Consider the following 24,522-nt stretch of genomic DNA (forward strand, 5'->3'; position numbering starts at 1 on the left):
TCGACGGCGATTTTAACACTGTAAATATTTAATATTAAGAGACTTCATTATAACTAATTAATTAATAAATGCGTGAGAACGACCATGGTACGCACGACGTCTAACATCATGGGACCAAGGCGTACGCTCTTGAACGCGATAGACAACTGAGATTGGTTTGGAGACCATCGATGGTAATCATCGCATAAGGTCAATAAGGCCTCGTGGTGGTATTTGTAAGGTTGTATAGCGAACGGCGATCGGGCACTCTTTTGAATAATACGCCACACGGCTTGCTTTGTATTTGCTGCTGAATAAGGGAGCTTTCGTCACTGCCCCGGAGACTACCGGTTACGTCATAGAGCATATAGCCGTGGTTTTCATACAAATGTGACAGTTGAGAGATTTGTGAATGGCCATCATTCACTCCGTTTTGCATTCACATTTATATCTCAGTTATCCACTTTCTTCAACTAATAACCTGACAATGGCAACTTCATCTTTACTTCAAACAGCTCTCCAAAACCTCCACGTCTCCCAGCAGATCCACCAGCAATCACACACGCCTCATCCCCCGTCTTCCCCCGGTTCCACTTCTTCGCGTCTATCATCCCCTGGCGGGACCCCGCCAATGTCTGACTGGGAGGCTGACGAAGACGAACTAATTGCAGTTGGAAGGGGTACGAGGCCTGCCACCCCAGTTGGTGGAAGAGGAGGTACCAAGCTACCTAGCATTTTGGGAGGGAAATCAAAAGATCCAGTGAGTAGCCTAGCAAGACAAAGAGTAGTTGATGAAGCTGACAAGCTTGCTCAGCTCAGAACATTGCCAACGCATTTGGCCGTGAGGATCTTCTTAATGCTTGACATCAGATCCCTAGCGCGATGCGACCGGGTTTGCAAGAGATGGCACAAGTCTTCTACTTTAAACTATGGTGAGCAACTAGGACGGTTCTGCTCCATTTACACTTCTAAATGGGCTTGATAGTATGGTTCCTTCAGAATCGCGCTTTGCTACTTCCTCGTATAACTACCCCAGAAACTCCAGGAGGCAAAACTCGCAAAATCGAGGGGGAGATCGAGTTCTATGATCCTTACGACAAATCTCCCCGTCTTTCGTCACTTCCATCACCTCCTATACCTACCTCCACGCAGCCTCAGTGGACAAAGATAGAAAGCAAGAAGGAGTGGAAATCACAGTTCAAGCACACTTTCAAACGGACAGACCCAACTGCCGAGCCAGAACCAGACAGAGGTAGGGTGGATATTGCAAGCTTACACTCTTCCGGCTTCTCGACTCCAACTGGGAGTCACTCTTACGCTGGTCTTGGGAGTGGAAATTCTTCACGTTGGGAGGCTATCGGTGGGGAAGCTCCAAGTTCCACTGAGCGTAAGCTGGCTGCGAGAGAGGCCTACAAATCCCTTGGTGGCAGGAAAAGTAGAATCAAGAGAAAGATGGGAGGTGAATTAGGAGCTAAAGATAAAGGTGGAGCAATCGACGATAACAGGTTCGATGCCCCTTGGTGAAAACATCTTGGTGCAAACATCATATCATCTTTCCGAGCGTAATAATGGTTGATTACTGGTTTGCGTAGTCTAATATATAATAACGTAAGATGGTACTTGGACGGTGAGAGTAGATCCTGATCTTAGTTGGTCATTTTTTATCATGATAAATTCCTATTGCCGAGGAGCCAGTTGACGTTGTAAGACTCTTAAGTTTTTAGTATGTACTTCAACACGGAACGTTGAGAATATGGTCTTGTGTAATGGGTGTTGTCATTACTTATATCAAAGGGGAAATGCAATTCCCCTTCAACCTTCTTTGACTACGACAACCCCCCTGACATAAAACTGTTCATTTCCTAATTGTTCATCTCCTAAAAACAACAACAGATAGTGACATGAGTGACATGAGTGACATGTATGATGACCCGCAGCAAATGTCCAATCCCTATGCATCCGCTCTCTTCATTCGTCCTAATCCCCTCCCTAGCCCCGGCCCCCCGCCCTCGGCTAATCGCTTTCGCATCCTCTCAAGTTCTTCTTTACTCATCGATCGCTTTCCTCGCATTTTGCTCTGGCTTGAGAAGGGGTATGGAGATCCAGTGCAGTCTCTTTTACGGCCGCCTGGAGGTTTTGTACTGGAAGAAGCTGTGATAGGGAGCTTGTCACTCATCGAAACCCCAGAGATATGATGTATATTCGGCCGAAGAGTATGTAAAGGCGCTCGAGGAGATACGGGTTCAAGTTTCACTTTGACCAGATTTGGATTCGGTGGGCGTAGTTTGACATTGGATGGCGATGTTGGCTGAATTTGAGCTCGATCAATGGCAACCTCTGGAGCGGGTATCCCTTGAATGTTATCTACGAACGGCTTCATGTCGATCTCGTCTCTCGTTTCCTCGTGTGTTGCACAAAGGATGCCCTCCTCCTGCTTCTCAGCTTCTGTTATCATCTCTTGTGATGACTCGTATGGCGAACTGGCAAACCTCCTTCTCCGCTTTCTCCGCCCCATTGATTCCTCTTCAGTATCATACTCCCACTCACCGCTCCTGTCCATGGCCGCCGACTTCGAATTGTCTACGAGAGCCTGATTCATAAGTCGTAAAGCGCGATTGTAAATCTCTTTCGGGCTGAGCGAAGGCAGTCCTCCCAAGCGGCTCACTTGATCCATCGAGATGTCCGTCCTTGTCGCGCCAAGTACTTTTTGTGCCTTACCGTTTAAGGAGCCCTCGGCAACCATATCTTCGGGAAGATAATCTTCTCGCTTGTAGTAGTAATCCTCTCTTTCTATTTTATCTATGTCGGGGTAGACACCAAAACCTTGTTGCCTAAGCTTATTCAGGCCCTCTGTGTACCATTTACCATACACCTGCCCAAGGTAATGATCCCGCTCGACTACTATACGCTCATAACCTCCAGGGGAGAGACAGTCTTCGAATAGGTCAGGTAAGAGATAGTAGTCCAAACCTTTGGCATAGGAGGCGACAGTATTGGGGGTGAGACCCAAAGGCTTAAACAGCTTGACAAGTGATTGTAATTCAGGTAGAGAACTGTGGCGTGAGATGGGGATATCCTGATGAATCATTGATGAGGTAAAGCTTCCCCAGGAGAACGTAATTTAAACTCACAATGTTGAGTGGCCAAGGACCACCTTTTCCAGCCGCCTTGAACAATGTTTCCATAAACCCCTGCCTCCTACTGTCCCAGCCTACCTGTTTCACTTCTACCATATTCACATGTACAATCATCTTGTTCAGATTGTATACCGGTTTGCCGCTCTCATCATCAAATCGACGACAGGCGACACATTTGGCGAAGCGTTCACATGCGTGAAATCGGGTTTCATGGGGGTCGGTAGTTGTACAATTGAGAAGGAAAGGATCAGATCTGACGGCAGAATAGATCTGCCTCTTATACCTGTCGACATGAACCTGTACAACAGCGCAAACATAAGACAACTGATACATGGCGTGGCAGAGGAAGCCTACCTTTTCATTGAAATACCTCGCTACCTCTTTGATAACATCTTCCCAGCCAAAACACCAAGTATTGAGGAAGAAGGTAGTATCCTCGGGGTAAAGACCCATGATTTTTACCAGCTCTTGTAGGACCGGCTCCTTATCCGGCATATCACCAGTTCCCAGTCTGTCCCATCGTTAGCCGCAGGACTAATTGACAGATGAAGCTTACATTGCTGCTGTGTCCAGATAAATCCTGTCCAACACTCTTCTTCCACCTCCAACAAGACTTTTGGCTTTCTGATACACGGAAGCCGGAGCAAGAAACTCTTGAAGGATTGGGTTCCTTTTCAACGAATCAATGAACCTTGTATCTGCTCGCACGTCACCTGTGTGAAGGACAGCCTTTTTATCAGACGTTATGAGGAACCTGCAGCGTAACCCTTATTCAGCCTCGGTTTATGCACAGGTAATGAGACTTACATAGTCGATCCAGGACAGTGGTTGGCATCCAACAGTGTTATAGTTATCTCCTGAGGTTTCTCACTTTCGTAGCCTAAAGTGAACACTTTAGGTTGTCCATATGGCAACGCTTCCTGCTGTCATCAGCCCAGTGGATGTTGAAAAAATAGGTGACCCACTATACGATCGACTACCTTCCCATGAATCCCTCTTTTCGCCGCCAATCCTCCAAATCTCTTGGTTTTGATCTCTCTAATCCCTTTATCCAGCCATTGTCTCTCCCTCTCTGGCTCTAGATCCAACAACATCCGCTTTGTATCTGGGGAGCATATTATATGTCCTGTAAAATCTGAAGTAAGTCCCACGACATGATCGGCATGTGTGTGGCTCAACAGAAACAGTTGAGCTCGCGGAGGTTGATAAAATTCAAGAGGTTCAGATGGAGACGAGAAAGGCCGAGGGATAAGCCATTGAGGTCGATGAGATGCTGGCGGAGCGACAAAAGAGTCTACCCGAATGAACGGAAATTCCAAGATATGGCCGTCTAGGCAAGTTAGTTCATATCATGCTGGTTGGACTCACTATAGATGCCTGCCATAGTACACTAGAAGTATCGTTGTGATTATCCACAAGAGATATTGCAGTTGCTTATTCTGGTCCAGATGACCTGTACTGTGCAGGTCAAGTTGGTCAAGCCACGCTTGTGTACAGAGGGAGGATGTGACTCATTAGGATGCAGCAAAGCAAAAACAGCAGTGGTTGAGACCTTAGAAAACAGCTAGAAGATCGCATCGCTACTCGATGTGCTTGATGCTTCTTCGCCATCATGTTGTCGCGTTCCGTCCGTCGTGAGCTTGTGTCGAGCCTATGGTTGACTGGACTTTTGTCATCGGAGCGCTCGCTTTTCTTTTCTTCTACTCGCCATCTCTTTTCACTTGCCAAGCTGGCGCTACAGGCCTTTCCCCACGCATTTGCACCGCCTACTTGTTGATCGCGTCTTCTTGTCATCTAGCAAGCTGAGCTTTCAAAGACAATTAGCTATATTGCGACAGAAAGCACATCATAGGTAATAATTCTATGCAGAATACATGTGCAGTAAAGATAGCAACTATAGTTGTAGCAAGGTAATGTTGTATAACAAAGGGATTTGATGAGTGGTACGATACAAATGAGGTTATACAACAAGCATATTAATAGGCGATACCGAAATAAATCCAAACTTGATCTAAACTCGCAAGGGAGTAGCCAGAGGGGTAACAACCCTGGTTCTGAACCTGATAGGTCCATCTTCTACAACGCCACCGACTGTCTTTTCACTTTCATCGTCTCTACATGTAGGGTCAAAGTCCTCTCGCTTGTATCCCCAGTTTTCAGGAAGCCAAAAGTCATCCTTTCCGAGTCGTCTTTGTCTCAGAGTCTGTCTGGCGAGCTCCTTCTCCTTGGCGGCTCGTCTATATTTGAGAGAAGGTGCAAACAAAGGAGCGACGGAAGGCGCAGGGGAGCTGGAGTGCTTGGAACGAGAATGCGAGGGCTTAACGGCGAGTGGATAAAGGGACAGGACACCGGAGCGATCCATCCAATCCTCGATAGGAGCAAGTTGTTCGCCAACGTCGGCAACAGAAGCATGCTCAGTCGTGGCCGAAGCGCGAAGGATACTGCTGCCAATATTGGAGGAAAGCATAGCGACATCATCATCGCTGGGAGTCGCCAGGATGGAAGCGTCGGATGAAAGTGGCTCGCTCTCAGTAGAGCTAATTTTTCTAGGCTGGGACAAGGTAGGGTAAGGCGCGTCGGATGACTCGGGACGGGGAAGACACATGTCACAGACACGAGCCTGGACGATGGCACGTCCAGAGGGGGTGGAGTGGATGAGGGGAGCTCGCTGAGCAGAATGAGCACCACAGAAAAGTTGACCGCACAAGCGACAGTGGTGGCGTCGATGGCGAAGGAAAAAGTAGCTGCTCTGAGCGAAATTGGCAGTGCACAAGGGGAAAGTGCAAAGTGCTGATGATGCGTCGGGCTAATGCATCGCGTCAGCCAGATTCATAGTTAAATTACGAAGGATATAAACATACCTGCCATCGTTTCTTGCTCATGGCCTCGCCAATCGCAGTAACTTGGGCATTCGCGAGTAAGCTGACACAGCTTTGGATATTTTCGGAACTATCGGACAGGGGCGAGTGAACGTCTGCAACGGCGTGGTCGACAAATTCTTTTGAAGTAGGCTCCATGCTGAGGTACTTGAGTCCAGTAGAGCTGGAAGCCACAGGCTGGGAGAAGGAGCTAAGTTGCGAGAAAGAGGATTGGGGGGAGAGAGTAGAGTCGTTGTTTGCGGGCACGAGGACTGGAAATAGTTAGCATGCGTGGTGATGTTGATGCCGTTGCATACTCACGGTCACGACTTCTTGACTTGCAAAGCAGTTGCTGGGTGCGCTCGTGGGTTTCGAGCCAAAGAGCCTGTGCTTGAGAGATGGCTACAGTGCGGTCTGGGAGTTGGGGGGGAAGGGATTCTGGGCGGTGCTGTTGGAGAAGGGAAGAGTTGGAGGAATGGGACATTTGGTCGTGTGGCTGTGGGTGGCAGTGGCAGAGAGGATAGCGATGGAGAAGGAGAAGGGATGGAGCAGTGGGAAGATGTTAATATACGAACATAACAGCCCCACGCACCACTAACTAACTACTCCACCAATAATTCTAAGTGCAAGTGGTCTCGTTTCTCCACCCTATCACCACCCCCGAACCGCCTACGGAGGTGGAATTCGGCCATCTCTGGTTGGATCAGGCTCAATCACTCCAGGGCGATCTCTCGATCATCTCCTTAGCTCCCAGGGATCCGCTCTTTTTCCTGAAACATGACCTGAATTTCCCAGCTCCAACCACGCACCTCGGCTCTCCTGCCCCATTTGGGCCCCTGGCAATTCGGACTACAGGGCCCTTGTTCTTAGTAGATCCTGGCGTCGTGCCTGACCGGATGAATTCTAATCCCTAAAATCCTGTATTTCCGCACCAGCTCGTCGGGTATCGGATTTGATATGGGCATACTATTACGTAAAACACGTGGTGCCGGAACTTTTCACCCTCTTTACCACGTTCCTGGGCAACACCAACATGTGTTGGATCTCGGTTAGTTGCTATTGCGTAAACGGCGGACGAAAGAAGGGGCAAGGGGACCAGCGTCCGAGAAAACAGTGAACCACCATCCGGAAAAAAAAAAATAGTGGGCGCCGTGCAGTGTCATCCAATAAATCGACCTGATACCGGTCCTGACGGCTGCTGTCTACCGCATGCTGCATGCATGTTGTCGTCGGCGTATTTGTTATTAACGACGCAGATTACAACAACGGACAGTGTAGCAGACTTCTCATGCACTGCTTGCATGTATGACCGCTTCGCTGCTCTAACTAGACTTTGTCGCACCTTGTTGGACATGACAACAGTTGCTTTGGCAGCCGGTTGCTGAGTGTTGAATTTCTGGGATGCCCGTTGCCGATTTTTCGGCCCGTTCACGCCTTCTTTCTCCCTTCTTGGGCTTTTGCTGAAATAATCATTGTTCGGTAATTTTTCGATTTTCGATTTAATTGTCGCTTATTTTGTTCTTCTTCCCTTAATTTATTATTGTTGTCTCTTGACTGCACTGTCGATTGCAAGGGGCAAGGGCCAGGCACGCGTTATGCCTGCTGCGGCAAGCTGCAACTTGGTTGATGTTCACCACAGTTCGGCAATCTCACTTCTCACTTGCCATTTCCCATTTCTTACTGCTACTTTTCCTTTCGGGGGCGGAGTAGGCGGAGGCTCATTGGTCGTCAGCAGTCCTGAATCGTAAACAGAGCGCATGGCAATGTCATTGAGCAAACCGTTATGGATGTATCGTTGCAAACGTCAATGGGTAATAATAGCCACATACCAAACTTCAGACATATGTTCAATTCAACAAAACTGACGATGCGAGCGTATAGTATAGGGGAAGGGAAGCACAAAGAGACATGCAAAAAACAGATACCAAGAAGCCCAAGGACATAAAACATGCAAGAATGAGGAATGTATCAATCAGAAATGTCAAGTTGTTTCGGTATGCTCGCCTGCTGTATGTTAATACAGCAGAGGTAATACAGCAGACGGTTGGGGGAACATAATAGCCCTAACAGACAGGAGACAGGAGAAAGGAGACAGGAGACAGGGAAAAAGGAAAAACAATCTACAACAAGCGACAAGCCGACGTCTCGGATCTCGCATCGTGGATTCCTGGATGCCGGCAAAACCAGAAACGCAGAAATGAGACGCGTGGCAGGGAGCAGGGCGCAGCAGGGTCAGGGGACAATGAATCGCGAGCGACGCGTCCTTGCTTTAATTTATTCATCCTTCACCGCTCTGATCTACTCTTTCCTTTTCTGTTCTTGTGCCTTGCAACGACGGGGATTATTGATAATCACCGGCGAGTGATTGGTTCCATATAACGGTAGAGTCGATCGTTCGTTTTATATTGGTTATTTTATGGGCATGAAAGAGAACGGACAGCTATCTATTATTTAGCTGCAAGCACTTCGTTACTCTTCGCGCTGTTTCTTTTTTTCTTATTTTTACGTATCCTTGCCAGGATTTGCGAGGCCTTGCGGGGCATTTGATGGCAATAACGGTCTAATAAGAGCGAAACAAAATGGTAAGCGGTATGATGATGCATGCTTATCGCACACGGTTTTACTACCTACTATAGTCCTACTACTTTCATGCTTCATCCTTTGCTGGATCATCCTTCCTTTGATCCACAGCTCACAAGTCGATAAAAAAAGCCGCAGTCCCTCCACAGCTTTACAAATTATGCCTCGTGCATACATCTTGGTAAGTAGAAAATGATTGGCAATCCATAATTCATAGCCAAGCAAGGATGTCAAGAATACGCCAAGCGGTAAGGTAAGGATGAAGATCGGGTAATGATGGCAACCGCACTTTCTCTTCCTGTCCTTCTTAGAGAAGCGAAAACGGACGTAAGACATGCCTGGACTACTAAGCAAAGTCAACTATTAACGCGACGAGCAGCTCGCACTGCAGCGTGCAGTGTCCCCAATTCGAGCAAAACCACCACCTGCCATTCTTATACCAGTTTGACAATGCTGCCGAGCGGTGTGCTCTAAAACATCTCCCATCCTTTAGTAGACAACGCACGACTGGCCTTCTCGCTTTGCTCAGGTCGGCCTCGCTCAAGCTCTCGCGCATGAGCAATCTTCTTTATTTTCTACAAAGCTGCAGAATCCTCATCATGTGCCATGGCTATGTCAACCGTCTCCCAACCGTCTATCATGTGATAATTGTCAAGAAACAGGCGCTCAAACTCGCTGAAAGGAGAAGAAGAGAGGTCGTCGTAATGAACATGGTAGAAATCGAGATATTCTGCTGTTCATTCCTCTTGCTTCTTAAAATTATTCTTCTCCAAGTTTGACTAATATCTGGGAACCAAAAATTACAGTGTCTAATATCAACAAGTCCCAAGGACATAAATGATGAGAAATGAAAAGTGCATGGTACGAGTAGTATTAGTTGTGATGTTGTATGCGTATGTGCCGTCCTCGTCGTCGACACAACAACAACATCTTCTGTATAGCCAATGGTAACTAGCGCGTAAATGCCTTGTACTCCTGTAACAATAGGATCTCAAAAACAAGTTAAATCAATATTTATTGGAGGTTTCGTTAAAGGGTTAAGTTGGTCTGCAACGAACAACGGTGGGCCGGTGTACGTAGATGCGCTGGTGTACCATCACAGCCCACAGGCTCACTCATCGCCGTTACAAAACCATAATCAATAATCTAATCAAAGAGACGCGACGTTGACGCGGCTTTGTCAGAACAAAAATATGACCATCGTTAACGTTCGTCGTGATCATCTATTTCCTCGCATTTTATTGTTTGATCATCTGAAACTGCTTTCCATCACTCGCCCATTATCAACCAAAAAACCCATTCCGTCATGCAGACCTCCGATCCAGGCCACCTCTTCCAAACAACCGCCCAACTAAAACAAGCAGCTTCTCGAGAACGCAAACTTAAAGCCGCCGAAAAAATCGGCAGCCCTATCACTTTGTCCAGCAAGGTACTTGCTCTCGAAATTAGGGACAACGATGCCTTCACCGCCGAGAGTGGATGGCAAGCTAGAAGAGTCGACCTCAAGGTGCGTTTTATCTCTCTCCTTCGCTTAGTCATTCGCAGACCAGCTGACAATGCGTAGACAGGCAAGACCATTCGGCTATATCGCGGCCACCAAGGTCCTGTAACCAGTGTGGCGTTGATGAGAATACAAGGGGAAAATCCTACCGATATATTGCTCACGGGTTCCTGGGATAAGACCGTTCGTGTCTGGGATATCGACACTGGCGCGCACCTGCAGACTATCGAGGGACACACCGATTTTATCAAGTCCCTCACCGTCATCCCCTGCTCCCCTCCCCTTTTGCTATCGACTTCATCCGATAGAACGTGCAGACTATGGGATGTGTCCGAGGTTCTCAAAGGCAATGGCAGTGCAAGGAGTAGTCAGATTTTGAAGGAGCACACAAGACCTGTGGAGTGCGCGACTTGGAAAGCAGATGTGGATGAGGATGGCAAGCCAATGGGAACAATCACAGTCTGGACTGGTGACTCTCTCGGTGTGATTAAGAAATGGAAAGTTGAGCAAGGCAAGCTGGTATACCAAGAGGATGTACTAGGACATGAGACCAGTGTTGCAAAGTTGGTCGTTGCGGAGGAAGGTTTATGGAGTGGTAGGTTATAATTAAAGTCATGCCGCACTGGTCTTCTGACTTCCCTTAGTGTCTATGGACAAAATGGCTATACTTCACCCTTTTACAAATGCTTCAGCACTCACCATTCCCCACAACTCATATGTCAAATCTATCCTTCCCTTGACATCTTTTGCCCTTCCCAATGCACATTCGCTTGTCTTGACTGGATCGGAAGATGAAGATATCAGGGTGTGGGACATTGAATCACAACCTCACAGACTTAAAGGAACCATTCAAGGCCACTGTGCTGAAGTGTCAGATATAAAGCCTTACCTTAGAGAACGAGACGGCAAGCCTGAACTAGTTGTTGTCAGTGCTGGTTTAGACGCGACGTTACGGACTTGGACCGTTCAAGGTAAGTTTTATCATGTATATCAAAGTGCACTTTCTGATAATATTACACAGATATCCTGAACCCCCCAGAACTGATGTGCGACGAAGCTGAAGAGAAGGATGCTGTTGGTTTAACAGAAGAAGAAGAGAGGGAGTTGGCCGAGTTGATGTCGGACGAGGAAGATTAGGTATTTCGGCGAAGAAAATTGGGAAATGAATGCAACCCTATGCATCTACAATGAACTAAGCATAAGACTCGTTATAATTACTTGAGGGGTGATGCATTCATCCAAGTCGTTATCCCGAGGCAAGCGCCCCTATTAGTGACCTTGTTGAATCCGATAACCGGCGTATAATAGCCCAGTGACGATGATAGCCGACAAGTCCGGACCGCATCAGTGCGTTACATCAATCTCGACCAGTAGGCTCGACTCAATTCCGACGGTTTCAGACGACTCGAGCTCCATTGAATCACCACTATATCCCTCATGAACAGAAATTTTACTTCGCTATCTAGACAACATACACGTAGAGCCCGAAATATGATTACTCTGACAATTGTACGTCGTCCATCCCTTTCTTCGCGGCCCGCTTGAACTGACAGTTCCACTGAGCAGGTGAGGCATGGAGAATCGACAGGTATGTTTTAACCTGTATAAAGGATATCCTATAGTTCTATTTTGAAGAAGGCTATACTGTGAAATGCGAATTAAAACTGATTGCCTCTAACGGCTAGATAATCTCAAGCCTTTATGGGCTGGCTGGTCCGATGCGCCTTTGTCGCAACATGGTGAGTTTCAAATCAATCGAAGCCATAGCAGCGCTTACCAGGCAACTGTAGGTATGAACGTGAGAATTGTCATATATTGACTTCCTCACCTGGGATCTTGACTTAGCCTAACCTTGTTATATTGTTGTAGCAAGCCAAAGCATTAGGTGAATCTTTGAAGGACACCAAGTTCGATTACATCTTTGCCTCTGACCTCAAAAGAGCTCATTGGACTGTAAGTGAGGCTCTCTCCACCTTAAAAGCATGTCAAGGAGCGCCTGCTTCCCGGATCATGCAGATTTATCACAAATCCGCTTTGGTCCTTAAAAGGGGTGTCATCGTCGTCCAGTCTTGAGAGAGTACTCGCTTTTTGGGCCGTATCCATGGCCGATGCTAACTACTCGTAGTCCCAGCAAATATTAAAGAACCAAGCAGACCCAAAGCCCCCTCTTGTAATCTCAGAACTTTTGAGGGAACAACATTTTGGCGAGGGTGAGTCAGGTGTTGGAATGTATTACTGTGCCTACGGCTTATTCTGGACTTCAAACAGGCGAGCAGAAGCCGTTTGGCGAAACTTCGGGATGGGTACGACAACCAGGGAGGGTTTTCAAGTTCCCAGGGGGTGAAAGTCTGACCGATGTTCGTAAACGTGCAGACCAAGCGTAGGTTCTTGTGTCTTTATGTCGATTATCAGCTTACCATTGTTGCAGTGTCGAGCAATTCATTGAACCCATATTGAAAGAGTGTAGAGGGAGACCGGCTACGTCAAAACATGTTGTGGTAGTTGCCCATGGAATTTTCAACTCTGAGTTTTTGGGTGCGTTGATGGCGAGAAGGAAGACGGACGCACCATTAGAATGGAGCTACAGAGGTAAGTTCAAGACTTTACGATATACCGAGGATAGACGGAAACTGACCCTGTTGTTGTTTAGGAATGACCAATGTAAGTGGCGGTAACGAGTCCAGAACTGCCAGAAGTTGAGGAAGAATTAACCATTACGCCATAGACTGGATGGACCAAAGCTGAGGTTGGATACGCGGTAAGTGATTCCCGGTTGCTGATTGTAAACTTAGAGACTTACATACACATCCTGCCAGGACGAAGCAAGAACAGAATCTACCAGCAAAATCAGCACAGATCCCTCTGGTCCCGTCTCTCCATCTTCTGCACCATCCGCACCTCCCCCAAGCACACCGAATCCAGACAACCTCGAACCACTTGTCATCAGAGTGCTGTGCTCGGATGTCACAGACCACTTGAAAGGGGTGATTAGACAAAAAGGTGGTCTTGGTAGTCAAAGTTATGACGAAAAACAAGAAGATATTAGAAAATTCTTTGGTGGCGGGGGCACAAAGTGAGGGCGAGTTCGGACAATATACTCAAAATCATTATGCTATGCATTGAATAATAGATATATGCAAAAGCTAGTAGTCGAGATCTTCTTCACCCTTCAAAAGGGCCTCCAATCGTCGTTCGTTAAAATCCTTTTTCATCATTGAGATGACGTCTTCAAGCCCTTCACCGTCAAGGACATGTTGCAAGCCTGTCACGGTAATTCCAAAGCGATGGTCCGTTAAACGATCCTAGGAAGTGCGTATCAGTGAATGTATCAAAACGCAATACAATATCCACTTACTTGGTTGAAGTTGTACGTCCGAATCTTATCACTTCGGTCGGCGCCCTTCACCTGGTCCCGTCGACTAGCACGTCGAGCTTCCACTTCTTCGTTGTGCTTTTTCTCCGACAATCTAGCTCTAAGAATTTCCCAAGCCCATGTTCGGTTCTATCGGCTACTATTAGACACCACCTCTTTCCAGTGAGCAAAGAACACGTACTTGATGTTGACTACGAGAATCCTGCATGGAGACAGTGATACCAGTGGGGATATGGGTCAATCGCACAGCAGACTCAGTACGGTTTACGTGCTGACCGCCTGCACCCCTAGCGCGCATAACATCAATTCTGACGTCCTTGGGATCCACCAAGGGTGCCTCAGCGGTATCCGGGTACATCGGCAATACCTGCAAGTAGATTAGCTTAGAATAGATGCCGAGATTATAGACATACGATGACAGCGACTGTAGAGGTATGTATCCTACCCTGTGTCTCATTCGCAGGCACTCTCTGTATTCTATGCACCCCCTTCTCCCATTGCAACGCTCCGTAAACCTCTATCCCTTCTTCAGCATACTGTGGTGGCTCGAACTTGACCGTCAGCTCTCTTATCCCACCACCGCCTTTCCCTCCCGTCCCTTCTACCCGACTGATTTCTTCCACTTTCCAACCCCTATTAGTCGCAAAACGGAGGTACATTCTTGCGAGATCTTCAGTACATAGGGCTGATTCGAGCCCGCCGACACCGGCATTGAGCGACATCACTGCAGGCAGTGCAGCAGTGGACAGGGGCGGGAGAAGAACAATGGGAAGAGTGGAGGTAATCAAAGCGTCGAGCTCGGTGCCAAGGGAAGCATGTTCAGCTTCGAACATTTGGCGAAGAGTAGGATCAGAATCTTCAAGAAAAGGCTTTATTTCAATAATGGACTAAGTTTGCATATGAGCAATCATCGTCCAGGCGGGGTTTGTACTGGCAATCGCACCTGTTTGAGCTCAAGATACTTATTCCAGACTTCAACCAAAGGCGCGAGTTCTTTTTGCACCCTTGCCCTTTCGATTTGGCTCTTGATATCTATGTCTGTTGCTTTGGCTTCCTACAGTTTCGTTTTATAATCAGATTGAAGACCACATAGATTAATGTTACACAGCACACTTACGTCTTCCGTGACTTTTTTGTAAACATTGACTTTGGCTTCAGCAGCCTCAATCAACTTTGCATGTGCCTCTTCGGCTTCTGTGGCCCATTGGTTTGGGATGTTAGAAGAATAGCTCCTTTTAGGTCCCGTATATCGTGTCTTCTGCTCCAGAATGACGGATCTGCTGTTTTGAAAGGTGATGCTTGAAAGTCGTCTTCCAGATAAGGATGATGAAAGACCCGGCTGAAATTTGGAGCAACCGCAGGGGCAGTGATGAGCACTGTTGTTAGACCTTGATAGGCATCTTTTGGATATACTGGCGAGGTGTAATGCCTGCCTTGCTTTTGAGGGAACGAACATGTGTTCGGGTATGGGCAATACATCCATCGATAGACAATAAATAATAATTCGGCTGCTCGAAGTCGTCGCGCAGAAAAAGTCCGTTAGGTCACGTGATCGGGTAGTAGTCCGGGCGCCGAATCCTGATTGGGCTGTGCGGACAAACAAAATATGTCCCGTTATATACCAAGCTCGGCAATTCTTGACCACCGACTGCACTTTCATCCCATAGTGAATCAGCGATGGCCACAGATATCAACAAGAAGAGGAAAATACAGGTTAGCACAGCCGATAATCCATGTGCAGTTCCAGCTTACATTTCACAGCGAGCATGCGACATCTGTCGGAAAAAGAAGATTAAGTGCGATGGACCTATGAACAGTCTGAGTAGCCATAGTGAGTAAAAGTAAATAGACCCTCGTATGGAACCGATCTGGCTAACTCCTAATGTAGAATGTGCTTACTGTACTGAACGAGATTTGGAATGTACCTATATTGAGGAGGCTCAACGAAGAGGTCCCCCTAAAGGGTCTGTTTTGAGATAAGCTTCTTACTTATACTGACATTTTCCTGTCCAGCTATCTGGAAACCGTCGAGCAACGTTGCGGAAGGCTGGAGAAACTGCTTCAAGAGGCAAGCCATGTTTTCGCCCTTCCTCCTGATATCCATCTAACTGGTATTTATTTCTGTTTCAGCTTCATCCCGACTTCAATTTCGATTCCTACGTAGGCCCGCCTATCGATCGTCAGACATTTGACCTTGTTACCTATCACGACCTCCTCGATACTCTTGAAATCCCACCTTATCCATCCCAAAAGCCTATAGTTATTGATGATTTACGTCCCGGATTATCAGCATCCGATCCTTCAGTAACTCCGTTATCTTCTGAGTCGTCCGCGAACTCATTATCGAACCTCAAGCGGATTCTGACACGCTTCTACAAGGCTGTCAGTTTAGATGCCCAGAGAGAGTCTGATACGGAAGAAACTGAGATGGAAGCCCGAACTCAGCTTAGCGTGGCAGAGTCGATGAAACGTATGGGTGCACGTGATCATCACTGGAGATATCACGGAACCGCCTCTGGTATTCAATTTATCACTCATCTGCAAGAACTTCGGTCCCGCGCCGCATCGAGAAGAATGGATTTCATCTCTTGTGTCAACCGTGTAAAGAGGCAGCGATTCTGGGAGGTTCCCGAGTGGGAGCTTGCCATTGCGAGCGAAGGCTTGAGCCCTCTCGACCTATCAAGCTGGCCCGAAAAAGGCCTCGACCAGCAACTCATTGATGCCTATTTTGATCACGTCAACCTACATTTACCGCTGCTTAATCGAAAAGTCTTCCAAGAGCAGTATAATTCTTGCAAGTGGAAAAATCATCACGGGTTTGCAAGGGTTTGCCTGTTACTATTCGCGAATGGAGCGCGATACCTTGATGACGACCCCAGAGTCATTTGGCCACTTGATCAGTGCGCATCGGAAAGTGGCCGCGATACCATAATCAACGATCCGTATGATTTGAGGCGGTATTCTGCCGGATGGAGATACGTTCGCAGCTACTTGCGTATGGGTCAAAGTATCGTCCAGGGTCCAAATCTTTTTGAACTGCAGGGTAGAATTCTTACATGCCAATTCGTTGCAGGAACTGCCATCCCTCACTTTATCTGGATAGTCGCTGGCTATGGTCTTCGTTCTGCTCAAGAACTCGGTATCCACATGCGCGCCACCCTCCTCCATGCCGACCCTACTGAGCGAGAGCTCTGCAGTCGAGCGTTCTGGTGTCTTTACCATATTGACCGCATTAGTTGCTCTGCCATTGGGCGCACTCTCGCCATCCAGGACTATGATTTCGATTTGCAATATCCTGCGGATGTTGACGACGAGTACTGGTCTACCGAAGATCGAGAAAAGGATTTTCAGCAGCCAATAGGGAAGGGCCCATCGATACTCGCCACGTTCATCGAAACTCTGAAACTTGACCACATTGTTGGAGCTGCTCTTCAGACAATTCACACGCACAGCAAAGGATGGCTGAAATCCAAGGATATCACTGCCAACTACGCCGTCCTGGCTGAGCTTGACTCTGCTCTCAACAATTGGGAAAAACAAGTCCCGCAGGCTTTAAAGTGGAACCCCCAGCAGTCTGACACTCGGCTATTCAAGCAATGCGCCTTGTTGTACTGTCGCTATCACTATGTTCGAATGCTCATCCACAAGCCTTTTGTTCCGATCCAATACAAAGCCAAAAAGCAACATTCTGATGCTTTGCCATCGCTCCGAATATGCGTCGAGGCAGCTCGTTCCTTAGCAAGCATTTTTGACGCGTGCCTCGTGCGTGGACGGCGGGAACAATATCAGCCTTCTGTAGATGTTGAGATGGCCCTCCCCATGTGGGATGCAGCCACCATCTTGCTCGTTGATATCTTTTCAAGCAAGCAGACTGCTTCAGAACGAGAAACGGCGTTGATGTGTCTGAGATGTTGCCAACAAACGAGTGCTGTATTGGAAGGAACTTGGAGGCAAGTTGCAAAATATTCTGATTTTCTGGTATCCTTGATGGATGAGAGTATCATGCCCCCCATAGTTGATGAAAGTCGGGCAGGGAGTGAGAAGCGGACCAGGCAGGATGATGACAGTGGGCGGTCGAAGAAAAGGGCTTGGAGAGCAGGTAGCGAGCCCATAATGAATCCGAGAGGTGAAAATGAGGAGAGCAATTTGCAATCAAGGTCTCAGTCGAGGATGAACACTCTCGTCTCTCAACAAGAACCCACTCGCACTCCGTTTGTCGGCACCGACATACCTTTTGTGTCTTCTACCCCTACTCACGATATTCCCAACCCCAACATGCAACTCCCTTCTTTCCCATACTCTCAAGCCCGAGGAGAATATCCTAGTCAACCATCACCGGCTGCTTTTGTACCGTCTACTCAAGACACTTTTCAACCTTCGGATATCATGTATGATTGGTTGATGAATATGGCCAGTGCTGCCCCACAAACACTTAGTATGAGTTCGATGGCGTTAGGTGGGGCCGAAGGTGGGATTGACGACCCAATTTGGGCGCAGCTTTTTGGAGATACGGTGTTTTGTGAGTCCCATCAAAAATATAACTCCTCCATTGCACCGACTAACACCCTGGAAGAAATGTATTATTGCATCTTCACAATAGATAATCCATGTACTGTACACGACCAAAAATGGTTGATGTTCATTATTACATCACATTACGTTCAAATTTGCCGCAATTATTTTATCACTGGCCCAAGGTCAATACAATAGTAAGAATGGTTTATCGGCATGTATAGACTATTCATCAGCATGTACAGACTCAGATTCAATCAATCCTTGCATACGATAAAAGCATTATACTATATCGATTCTGACTTTCATTCTGTAGAAGTATTTGATATTTGTTTAGGAGCCTTACCCCTTCAGGTTGACAATTTCTTCAACAATGGGATTAGTACCAAAGCACCTGTGCCGAAGTCAGCCAAAATCCTCGATCTACCATCAAAAAGAAGTGTACCTTATTCCAGAAGACAACTTGAGGACTGTCAAGCTCATCACTAGTCAAATTGAAGCCAGCACCAGAGGGTTGGAACTCGAGAACGTTCTCGTCGGAGCCGTAAAGAGGCCAGTCATCGACATATGTGATGTTACCAGAGCCAGGACTAGAGTAAGTGTTGGGGTTACCAGTGAGGACGAAAGAGGTGAGGTATCGTTGCATTTGCTTTGCAACAAGGATCTCGGAAGAAGAAAGGGAGCTGCTGCCAGGCAGCGTATCACCATCGGTGGGAGCATCGGCACTGGATTCATCGGAAGAAGAAGAAGCAGAGGCAGTAGCCTGTGCAGAGGTTGATATGGAAGTGGATTCAGAAGAGGAGGAAGCAGAGCTTGAAGAGTCAGAATACCACCAATACGTTTGGTCAGAGCCCTTGAAATTTCACATCAGCAAACGCTCTTTTGAGTAATGTCAATAGATTAAGATTCACGTGACTAAACGGATGGAAATTAGCTTATGTATCTCGCCATCTTAATTGGGTTATCAAACGTACGTGGCAGCACCGAGGTAGTTAATGTAGTTGTAGGTCTGGTTGCTGAAAGCGTTGGTCAGAGGCAGAAGCTGAAGACAGCAAATTAGTCTTTGGCTTTTTCCTTCCAATGCAGCAAGTAAAAAGGAGTGCACACCTTGCCGGGAATGTCATAGTGCTGCCTGGCGGCTGCGAATCTCAAGCCTTGGGAAGAATAATCATCAGCAGGGTAAAGTTCCTCGATGAGGTCGATAGCCCAGTCCGTGATGGAGGGGAAAATGGTTTTGAACATAGCTCGGAAGGAAGCATCATCTGTGACAGCCGAAGTACTCTGGGTGTTTAATTCATCTATAGGAAATCTCAGTCAGATAGCATTAGAAAAAAACTTTAAACTCACGAGCTGAATGGCCCAGAAAGACCTGGACCTCCTTGTGGAATTGTCCAATAGAGAGAAGGTATTCAGCAGTCTGTGCATGAATTCCAGGTCAGCTTGGGGTTTGTAACACAGTTGTGAAATACGAACGTCAGGAAGAACGACGCCATCAGCTCTAGGTTGCATCTGATAGCTGTAGGTGGAAGTAATGTTCTGACTCGCCGCAAGAAGGGTGTCGAAAGACACCTGTCGCAAGCATTGAATGGTGTCAGGAGTGTTGATAGGACAGCCGCCGACGTATTCGGTAACGTTTTGAAGGAAGCGCTCCGCTTGAGCGTGTCCCGCACCAGGCACCCAACCAGGAGAGTTCACCACAGCTCGTTTAAAGTAAGGAGTCCATTTGTTGCCACCAAAAGCCTACAGAATAAGTCAGTATGTGATGTAAAGAAGGTGAAGTCAAATTAGACACACGGTGATGGCACACATGACCTGAGAGCCACCGGCAGAGAACCCCCAATTGGTGACCTCGTCCGGATCGCCACCAAACTGGCTAATATAAGTGTTCACCCATTCAAGAGCCTTCCGAGCATCGTAGATAGCAACATTGGAGATTCCGCCAGATCGTTGCAGAGTAGGGCCGTTCAAAACTCCAAAGATATCAAGCTATTCCTTATGTTAGCCAACTTCATATAAAAAAAATTGTAAAAGCGCTGCCCACTCGGTAATTGTAAGCGACGAAAATAAAGCTGTTATTGGCGACTTCAAACAGACCCTAAGCCATTTGCAGGTTAGAGAATTATGTCATCATTAAGATAACGGAAATAACACACCTCGGGGGTGTTTTCATTTTTGCTACCACCAACCCATCCACCTCCATAGTTCCAGAAGAGCACAGGCAGCTTCTCACTACCATTGAGTGCGCTCTCAGGAACGTACACATCGAGAAAAAGACAATCTTCAGCCACGTTGCACCCTTGAGTTCCAGTAGTGTTTGACCAGGTCCCATCATTGACTGAGTCCTCTTGTACAGGATCTTGGGGAGCAGCCCAGCGGAGATCATCCACCGGGGGAGCGGCATATCGAATATTTTTAAAAGCATAGTATGTTCCTGCAGAAGTCGTACCAGACTCGTAAGCCTGGACAGTTGAATAGTTGAGGACAACCTGAGGCAGATCAGAAGAAGAGGTAGCGTTGCGAGGAGCAATAGTGGCACCCTTGACAGTAGCTGTCAGAGCAGTAAAGATGGCTAGCGACTTGGAGAACATGGCGAAGGACAGTTGTTTTCCGGAAAGGGCCATGCCACAAATCGTCGTCTCCAGCAGGTCCTTATATAATGCCATCGGATGGCAGAAGACCAATTCTCGGCCAAAGAGGAACGCAGAAAGGGGAGGATCTAAGGATTAAGGATTATGGGTCAAATGACGAGGTGACGATGAACGCATTAAGTGCTATCCACCTTCTGAAACAGCCCCTCGCAGTCAGTAATAAAGACGTTTCTGCCGACTGCGCTGTAAGACTGTTGCTGATACATACAGGAAGATCGATTTGACCGCAGGTGAATCTAAGCAGATGATATCGGATTAAGGTCGGGATGAATATTTCGAACAAGCGCGACAACCACAGACCACAAAGAACGAAGTACATACCGCACGGAGTGAAGTTGTAAAGACAAGCGAAAGGCTCCACAACAACCGGACTCGTCGTTGAACGCCGCAGGTTACGCTTTGAAAATAGGCCGCAGGAGTAAACGCCGACCTCCGTCCTTCTGCTACCATACGTATACTGCTGCGGCTAAGAGCTCCGTCCGTCCTTGGCACCAGTCATTTATCAAGTGTTAACGACGCTAATAAGTGGCCAACAGGGTAAACACGACACACATGGAGTAACGACAACGGTGAAAAAAAAAAATGTGTCGCACGATGCGGGCGGTCTAAATCGATCGATGTTGGAATTCATCTACTATTCTCCACCGCATCACTGACGGTCAGTCGGATATCAGATAAGCTGATAAGGCGGAAAATACTGGAGAGTATTTTTTGTTCCAGTGTTGCGTGCTGCATTATTATTCTTCGTTATACGTTACTTCTGAGCAAAAAATTATTACATCCATCAATATTCAGTTCAATACTACGGCGACAGACATACTACTAAGGAATCGCGTCATCCAAAAGCTTTTGTAGAGTATTGTTTGTTGTAAAGTGATGTATGCGGTTCATGCCAAGCAATAATCAGTACCAGTGCGTGCGTAGTAGTAGCACCGCAGCACATACCTGGTGCTTTATAGTACGGGTGGCTGACCACCAGTCGTGCCTCAGATCTCAGATTTCTAGGTTCACCCTTGTTCCTTGAAGAATGACATAAATCATTCTTCATTTACATTCTTCATAACTTACATACAGCAGCTTGCAGAACAGGAATGGCGGCAACTACCTCACAGGAAGTACACGGAAAGTGGAGAGGCAGAATGGCAGGTGATGAGAAAGGAGAGGAAAGCTTGAGCTATGAAGGTGTGTGGTCTTCGTAGTTTGGAAATTTGAGAGCGAGAATCCCTCGTAAGGCGTCAGGAACAGGAGCTACTGTAACAGTAGATATAGATAGTACTACTATTCGTTGTTTTTACTTGTCGGCTGCTAATAATGGTGGGCTACGTACTAGGCTCGACACAAGCCCCTCGACGGACATCGGCTCCGACGAGGCATGAAGTAGGAGCCTAATAGGCTACGTACACGCAACCGTAAAACTCAAAACTCGGTCCTACCGATTTGTATCATCTTCTCATTAACGGTGTCGAGTATAGCACACGTATTGTGCATCCTGTGTGTCTGTGATGCGAGGGACGGGAATACTCGATATGCCTCATGGTCAGTAAATGTGCAAACGTAGCAATTTATTACCCTGTGGGACCTTGCATTTAGACCGTTCCTGCTTGATATCATCGTTACTAATAATACACAAACGTAAATCTCGCCGGATACCGTATTCACCGGAAGCCTCATCGAGCATCAAGCAGCTCCAAAATATGATGGAGAGAATGGTACATGACCATATTTTAGCAGAACCGATAATGCTCACCGCGCACCGCATTGGATAGTATTAGGGTTGTGCAATTTTTGAAAGTACTGGAGCAGATGATACCCGGTACGACAACCAACCCTGTCATCATAGCGACGAAGTGTGAACTTCAAGTACGTTGCCAAAGTAAGTGTTTTTATTGGGTGTATCTTCTTCGGCAAATAAAGGCTCTTGTAGGACCAGCTACCGATCAGCTCCAACTGCTGTTGTATCATTGATAGGTAGTAGTGCAATCCTCCTAGAAGTGGAATAATAATAAGTGTTGCCACCACTAATGGGATTCTTTGCACAGCAAACAGTACTATATTCAGCCTTGTTGACCAGCAACAGCTGACCCAAGCATAGGAAGTGCTAGAATAGCTAGATACATTATGTCTGAAGTGAAATATTACCCCGACGTTGCATGCCAGATGCCATAAGTAGGTGAAGTTGTTTGGATCGGGGATCTGAACGCCGCGATGAACGAAGGGAAATCAGGCGAAGGGGGAAAACAATGTAGTTTATGACATCCAACAGAATGTCAACGGAACTTCGATCAAATGAGCTGGCGCCCGGGGTTATCACGCGAAAAACGAACCTACTGTTTGGTACGAGTTTAGAAGGATAACGGCCACGGACACAACTTGCTATTCATCACTTTGTCCGACACTTGGTTCATAACTGCCAGCATTGTCTTCTGACAAGACATCATCCATCTCTTCCTCGCTTTCTCCATGCCAAAGTTCTTTGATCTCTTTATCAAAGAAGAGAAGATGTTTTACGAGCTTCCAATCCTCGAGTCCCAGTTTTTGTAGCTTCTCCAAAGTCTCCAGTATCTGATAGGTCATCTTGGCTTGAACAGTTCGACGCTGGATTTCGTAACTTCTGTCCCGGTCCGCTTGCTCAAACTTGAGCTTTTTTTCCTCCAACGCGAGTTTTCGAAGCTCCAGGTCACGTTCCCATTTGAACCTTCTTTCAAGTTCCTCTCGTTCCATCTTCAACCTGGCTTCTTCCAAGGTAATTTTTCGCGACTCCAATTCTAGTCGCCAGTGCTGGGCGTCTGAAGGATGGGATGAAGAGGATGGAGGTAATACATGTGGAGGAGGGGCAAGCTGGGTGATATGGGTGGGGCGAGAAGGACCAGCTCCAGAATTGCGGGGAGGAGCGAAATGCGGAGGTAAGCTTTGCCTATGCGGGCGAGAAGAAGGGCCGACAGGGGTGCCACTGCTCGTGCGCATCCCGCGTATTGTAATGGGAACAGAATTAGGATTGGATTTGTGAATGGCAAAAGCAGATGATGACAATGGCGCAGCATCAGAATTCTCCTCAAGGCCAATGGCCTCTGTGACGGAAGGACATTCGGTAGAATTAAGAAGGGAAACTGGGTCGGAGGCTTGAGCGTTACCTTCTTTTACGGTGCTTGAGAGAGCAGGGAAAAGCTCGTAGTAATATTTACAATGCCAAAGAATGGCCCCTTTCTTTCGGATCAGATTCATACCCAAAATATTCGTTATATCTACTAACCTTGAATGTCGGTGATACCCCTCTCAATTTCTTCAGGGGTAAGAGTGTTGTCGCCTCGCTCCGCTACGCCATATGCCGCCTTGAAATCATGATACGTCTTCTCAATCTTTGCAAGGATTGCGCCGGACGATCGCTCATCACCCCTCGTGCCAGCTTCGATTAATTTCTGTCGTATGATAACATCTGCAAAGTAGTTGAGTCTTCGATCATATTGAGCTGACCTCCAAGCCTCCCAATTCTCGGGAACTGACATCCATGCTATTAATATCTGCTCTGCCGTGCGGGCATTATGACCCAAATCATTCTTCCAGTTGATCGTAACCCTTGGGCGCTCACTTTCAATCTCCTTTTCTTTACCCTTGATCGAAGGCTTTGGTCTTTTGGGATCACTTGCTTCCAACGAATCGACGCTGCGCTTCAGCCAGTTTTCGCTCGTAGGATCAGGAGCGGACCGTTCCTTATTAGGGACAGAGACAGCTCGCTCTGCGGGGGAAACATCCTGGGAAGGGTTGAGGTTGGGGGAAGAATGAGACATTCCGTCGGTAGTAACTCCGAGTAGATATGACGGTGCCAATGGTCGGTGAATTGATTTGCCAAGACACTCCAGGCGGAGATCGGGGGAGACAAAAACAAAACCAAAAATAATGAAGCGCCACCAACGCAAAAAGTAATCCCTGACCTGGA

The 24,522-nt window shown here is 47.2% G+C and overlaps 9 protein-coding genes and 1 pseudogene across 9 annotated transcripts; 5 read left to right on the forward strand and 5 right to left on the reverse strand.

Moving 5' to 3' along the window:
* The first annotated feature begins 423 nt into the window (after nucleotides 1-423).
* On the forward strand, nucleotides 424-1,777 carry CNK01190 (expressed protein). The gene is made up of 3 exons (XM_567804.2): nucleotides 424-739; nucleotides 794-911; nucleotides 965-1,777. Exons 1-3 carry the CDS (start codon nucleotides 467-469, stop codon nucleotides 1,501-1,503), a joined length of 930 nt encoding a protein of 309 aa, XP_567804.2. The 5' UTR covers nucleotides 424-466; the 3' UTR covers nucleotides 1,504-1,777.
* Nucleotides 1,751-4,878, reverse strand: CNK01200 (expressed protein). Its single transcript, XM_567805.2, has 7 exons — nucleotides 4,485-4,878; nucleotides 4,082-4,446; nucleotides 3,924-4,036; nucleotides 3,673-3,870; nucleotides 3,471-3,627; nucleotides 3,111-3,413; nucleotides 1,751-3,055 (listed from the first exon to the last, which is right to left on the reverse strand). The coding sequence occupies exons 1-7, from the start codon at nucleotides 4,498-4,500 to the stop codon at nucleotides 1,931-1,933; spliced, it is 2,277 nt and encodes a 758-aa protein (XP_567805.1). The 5' UTR covers nucleotides 4,501-4,878; the 3' UTR covers nucleotides 1,751-1,930.
* Nucleotides 4,879-4,979: 101 nt separating this feature from the next.
* Nucleotides 4,980-6,576, reverse strand: CNK01210 (hypothetical protein). Its single transcript, XM_567806.2, has 3 exons — nucleotides 6,296-6,576; nucleotides 5,978-6,246; nucleotides 4,980-5,922 (listed from the first exon to the last, which is right to left on the reverse strand). The coding sequence occupies exons 1-3, from the start codon at nucleotides 6,456-6,458 to the stop codon at nucleotides 5,128-5,130; spliced, it is 1,227 nt and encodes a 408-aa protein (XP_567806.1). The 5' UTR covers nucleotides 6,459-6,576; the 3' UTR covers nucleotides 4,980-5,127.
* A 3,246-nt stretch (nucleotides 6,577-9,822) lies between these two features.
* On the forward strand, nucleotides 9,823-11,278 carry CNK01220 (cytoplasm protein, putative). The gene is made up of 4 exons (XM_567807.2): nucleotides 9,823-10,061; nucleotides 10,119-10,650; nucleotides 10,700-11,026; nucleotides 11,077-11,278. The coding sequence occupies exons 1-4, from the start codon at nucleotides 9,861-9,863 to the stop codon at nucleotides 11,190-11,192; spliced, it is 1,176 nt and encodes a 391-aa protein (XP_567807.1). The 5' UTR covers nucleotides 9,823-9,860; the 3' UTR covers nucleotides 11,193-11,278.
* A 147-nt stretch (nucleotides 11,279-11,425) lies between these two features.
* On the forward strand, nucleotides 11,426-13,151 carry CNK01230 (hypothetical protein). Its single transcript, XM_024658044.1, has 11 exons — nucleotides 11,426-11,564; nucleotides 11,622-11,643; nucleotides 11,741-11,794; nucleotides 11,846-11,853; nucleotides 11,925-12,008; nucleotides 12,181-12,265; nucleotides 12,324-12,435; nucleotides 12,484-12,644; nucleotides 12,706-12,716; nucleotides 12,781-12,813; nucleotides 12,872-13,151. The coding sequence occupies exons 1-11, from the start codon at nucleotides 11,493-11,495 to the stop codon at nucleotides 13,130-13,132; spliced, it is 903 nt and encodes a 300-aa protein (XP_024513771.1). The 5' UTR covers nucleotides 11,426-11,492; the 3' UTR covers nucleotides 13,133-13,151.
* Nucleotides 13,152-13,194: 43 nt separating this feature from the next.
* On the reverse strand, nucleotides 13,195-14,892 carry CNK01240 (hypothetical protein). Its single transcript, XM_567809.2, has 6 exons — nucleotides 14,546-14,892; nucleotides 14,372-14,482; nucleotides 13,842-14,315; nucleotides 13,610-13,795; nucleotides 13,411-13,557; nucleotides 13,195-13,357 (listed from the first exon to the last, which is right to left on the reverse strand). Exons 1-6 carry the CDS (start codon nucleotides 14,882-14,884, stop codon nucleotides 13,199-13,201), a joined length of 1,416 nt encoding a protein of 471 aa, XP_567809.2. The 5' UTR covers nucleotides 14,885-14,892; the 3' UTR covers nucleotides 13,195-13,198.
* A 167-nt stretch (nucleotides 14,893-15,059) lies between these two features.
* Nucleotides 15,060-18,203, forward strand: CNK01250 (hypothetical protein). The gene is made up of 6 exons (XM_024658045.1): nucleotides 15,060-15,141; nucleotides 15,190-15,259; nucleotides 15,317-15,392; nucleotides 15,442-15,496; nucleotides 15,559-17,947; nucleotides 18,002-18,203. Coding segments are annotated over exons 1-6 (2,628 nt in total). The 5' UTR covers nucleotides 15,060-15,105; the 3' UTR covers nucleotides 18,004-18,203.
* On the reverse strand, nucleotides 18,098-21,082 carry CNK01260 (conserved hypothetical protein). Its single transcript, XM_567736.2, has 11 exons — nucleotides 20,797-21,082; nucleotides 20,094-20,722; nucleotides 19,982-20,035; nucleotides 19,735-19,926; nucleotides 19,414-19,680; nucleotides 19,288-19,357; nucleotides 19,048-19,238; nucleotides 18,915-18,982; nucleotides 18,852-18,855; nucleotides 18,386-18,793; nucleotides 18,098-18,334 (listed from the first exon to the last, which is right to left on the reverse strand). Exons 2-11 carry the CDS (start codon nucleotides 20,601-20,603, stop codon nucleotides 18,320-18,322), a joined length of 1,779 nt encoding a protein of 592 aa, XP_567736.1. The 5' UTR covers nucleotides 20,604-20,722; nucleotides 20,797-21,082; the 3' UTR covers nucleotides 18,098-18,319.
* On the forward strand, nucleotides 20,083-21,460 carry CNK01270 (annotated as a pseudogene).
* A 717-nt stretch (nucleotides 21,461-22,177) lies between these two features.
* CNK01280 (expressed protein) lies at nucleotides 22,178-24,468 on the reverse strand. Its single transcript, XM_567735.2, has 3 exons — nucleotides 23,839-24,468; nucleotides 22,917-23,788; nucleotides 22,178-22,864 (listed from the first exon to the last, which is right to left on the reverse strand). The coding sequence occupies exons 1-2, from the start codon at nucleotides 24,371-24,373 to the stop codon at nucleotides 22,962-22,964; spliced, it is 1,362 nt and encodes a 453-aa protein (XP_567735.1). The 5' UTR covers nucleotides 24,374-24,468; the 3' UTR covers nucleotides 22,178-22,864; nucleotides 22,917-22,961.
* Nucleotides 24,469-24,522: the final 54 nt, after the last annotated feature.

The sequence above is a fragment of the Cryptococcus neoformans genome (assembly GCF_000091045.1).
Source record: "Cryptococcus neoformans var. neoformans JEC21 chromosome 11 sequence".
In the NCBI taxonomy this organism is placed as follows: Eukaryota; Fungi; Basidiomycota; class Tremellomycetes; order Tremellales; family Cryptococcaceae; genus Cryptococcus; species Cryptococcus deneoformans.

Coding starts and splice junctions, on each gene's coding strand:
- CNK01190 (XM_567804.2), top strand. CDS start 467: ATGGCAACTTCATCTTTACTTCAAACAGCTCTCCAAAACCTCCACGTC. Junction 740..793: donor GAGGGAAATCAAAAGATCCA/GTGAGTAGCCTA, acceptor AAGCTTGCTCAG/CTCAGAACATTGCCAACGCA. Junction 912..964: donor GTCTTCTACTTTAAACTATG/GTGAGCAACTAG, acceptor TGGGCTTGATAG/TATGGTTCCTTCAGAATCGC.
- CNK01200 (XM_567805.2), bottom strand. Junction 3,871..3,923: donor CACTGTCCTGGATCGACTAT/GTAAGTCTCATT, acceptor GTTACGCTGCAG/GTTCCTCATAACGTCTGATA. Junction 3,628..3,672: donor TATCTGGACACAGCAGCAAT/GTAAGCTTCATC, acceptor ACGATGGGACAG/ACTGGGAACTGGTGATATGC.
- CNK01210 (XM_567806.2), bottom strand. CDS start 6,458: ATGTCCCATTCCTCCAACTCTTCCCTTCTCCAACAGCACCGCCCAGAA. Junction 6,247..6,295: donor CAAGTCAAGAAGTCGTGACC/GTGAGTATGCAA, acceptor AACTATTTCCAG/TCCTCGTGCCCGCAAACAAC. Junction 5,923..5,977: donor TGAGCAAGAAACGATGGCAG/GTATGTTTATAT, acceptor GCGATGCATTAG/CCCGACGCATCATCAGCACT.
- CNK01220 (XM_567807.2), top strand. CDS start 9,861: ATGCAGACCTCCGATCCAGGCCACCTCTTCCAAACAACCGCCCAACTA. Junction 10,062..10,118: donor CTAGAAGAGTCGACCTCAAG/GTGCGTTTTATC, acceptor GACAATGCGTAG/ACAGGCAAGACCATTCGGCT. Junction 10,651..10,699: donor GGAGGAAGGTTTATGGAGTG/GTAGGTTATAAT, acceptor GACTTCCCTTAG/TGTCTATGGACAAAATGGCT.
- CNK01230 (XM_024658044.1), top strand. CDS start 11,493: ATGAACAGAAATTTTACTTCGCTATCTAGACAACATACACGTAGAGCC. Junction 11,565..11,621: donor ATATGATTACTCTGACAATT/GTACGTCGTCCA, acceptor TCCACTGAGCAG/GTGAGGCATGGAGAATCGAC. Junction 12,266..12,323: donor GGAACAACATTTTGGCGAGG/GTGAGTCAGGTG, acceptor GACTTCAAACAG/GCGAGCAGAAGCCGTTTGGC.
- CNK01240 (XM_567809.2), bottom strand. CDS start 14,884: ATGTTCGTTCCCTCAAAAGCAAGGCAGGCATTACACCTCGCCAGTATA. Junction 14,483..14,545: donor ACAAAAAAGTCACGGAAGAC/GTAAGTGTGCTG, acceptor ACGAAACTGTAG/GAAGCCAAAGCAACAGACAT. Junction 13,796..13,841: donor CCTCTACAGTCGCTGTCATC/GTATGTCTATAA, acceptor ATCTACTTGCAG/GTATTGCCGATGTACCCGGA.
- CNK01250 (XM_024658045.1), top strand. CDS start 15,106: ATGGCCACAGATATCAACAAGAAGAGGAAAATACAG. Junction 15,142..15,189: donor ACAAGAAGAGGAAAATACAG/GTTAGCACAGCC, acceptor TACATTTCACAG/CGAGCATGCGACATCTGTCG. Junction 15,393..15,441: donor CGAAGAGGTCCCCCTAAAGG/GTCTGTTTTGAG, acceptor TTTCCTGTCCAG/CTATCTGGAAACCGTCGAGC.
- CNK01260 (XM_567736.2), bottom strand. CDS start 20,603: ATGGCATTATATAAGGACCTGCTGGAGACGACGATTTGTGGCATGGCC. Junction 20,036..20,093: donor AAAATGAAAACACCCCCGAG/GTGTGTTATTTC, acceptor CAAATGGCTTAG/GGTCTGTTTGAAGTCGCCAA. Junction 18,983..19,047: donor ACTATGACATTCCCGGCAAG/GTGTGCACTCCT, acceptor TGCTGTCTTCAG/CTTCTGCCTCTGACCAACGC.
- CNK01280 (XM_567735.2), bottom strand. CDS start 24,373: ATGTCTCATTCTTCCCCCAACCTCAACCCTTCCCAGGATGTTTCCCCC. Junction 23,789..23,838: donor GGGTATCACCGACATTCAAG/GTTAGTAGATAT, acceptor TCCGAAAGAAAG/GGGCCATTCTTTGGCATTGT.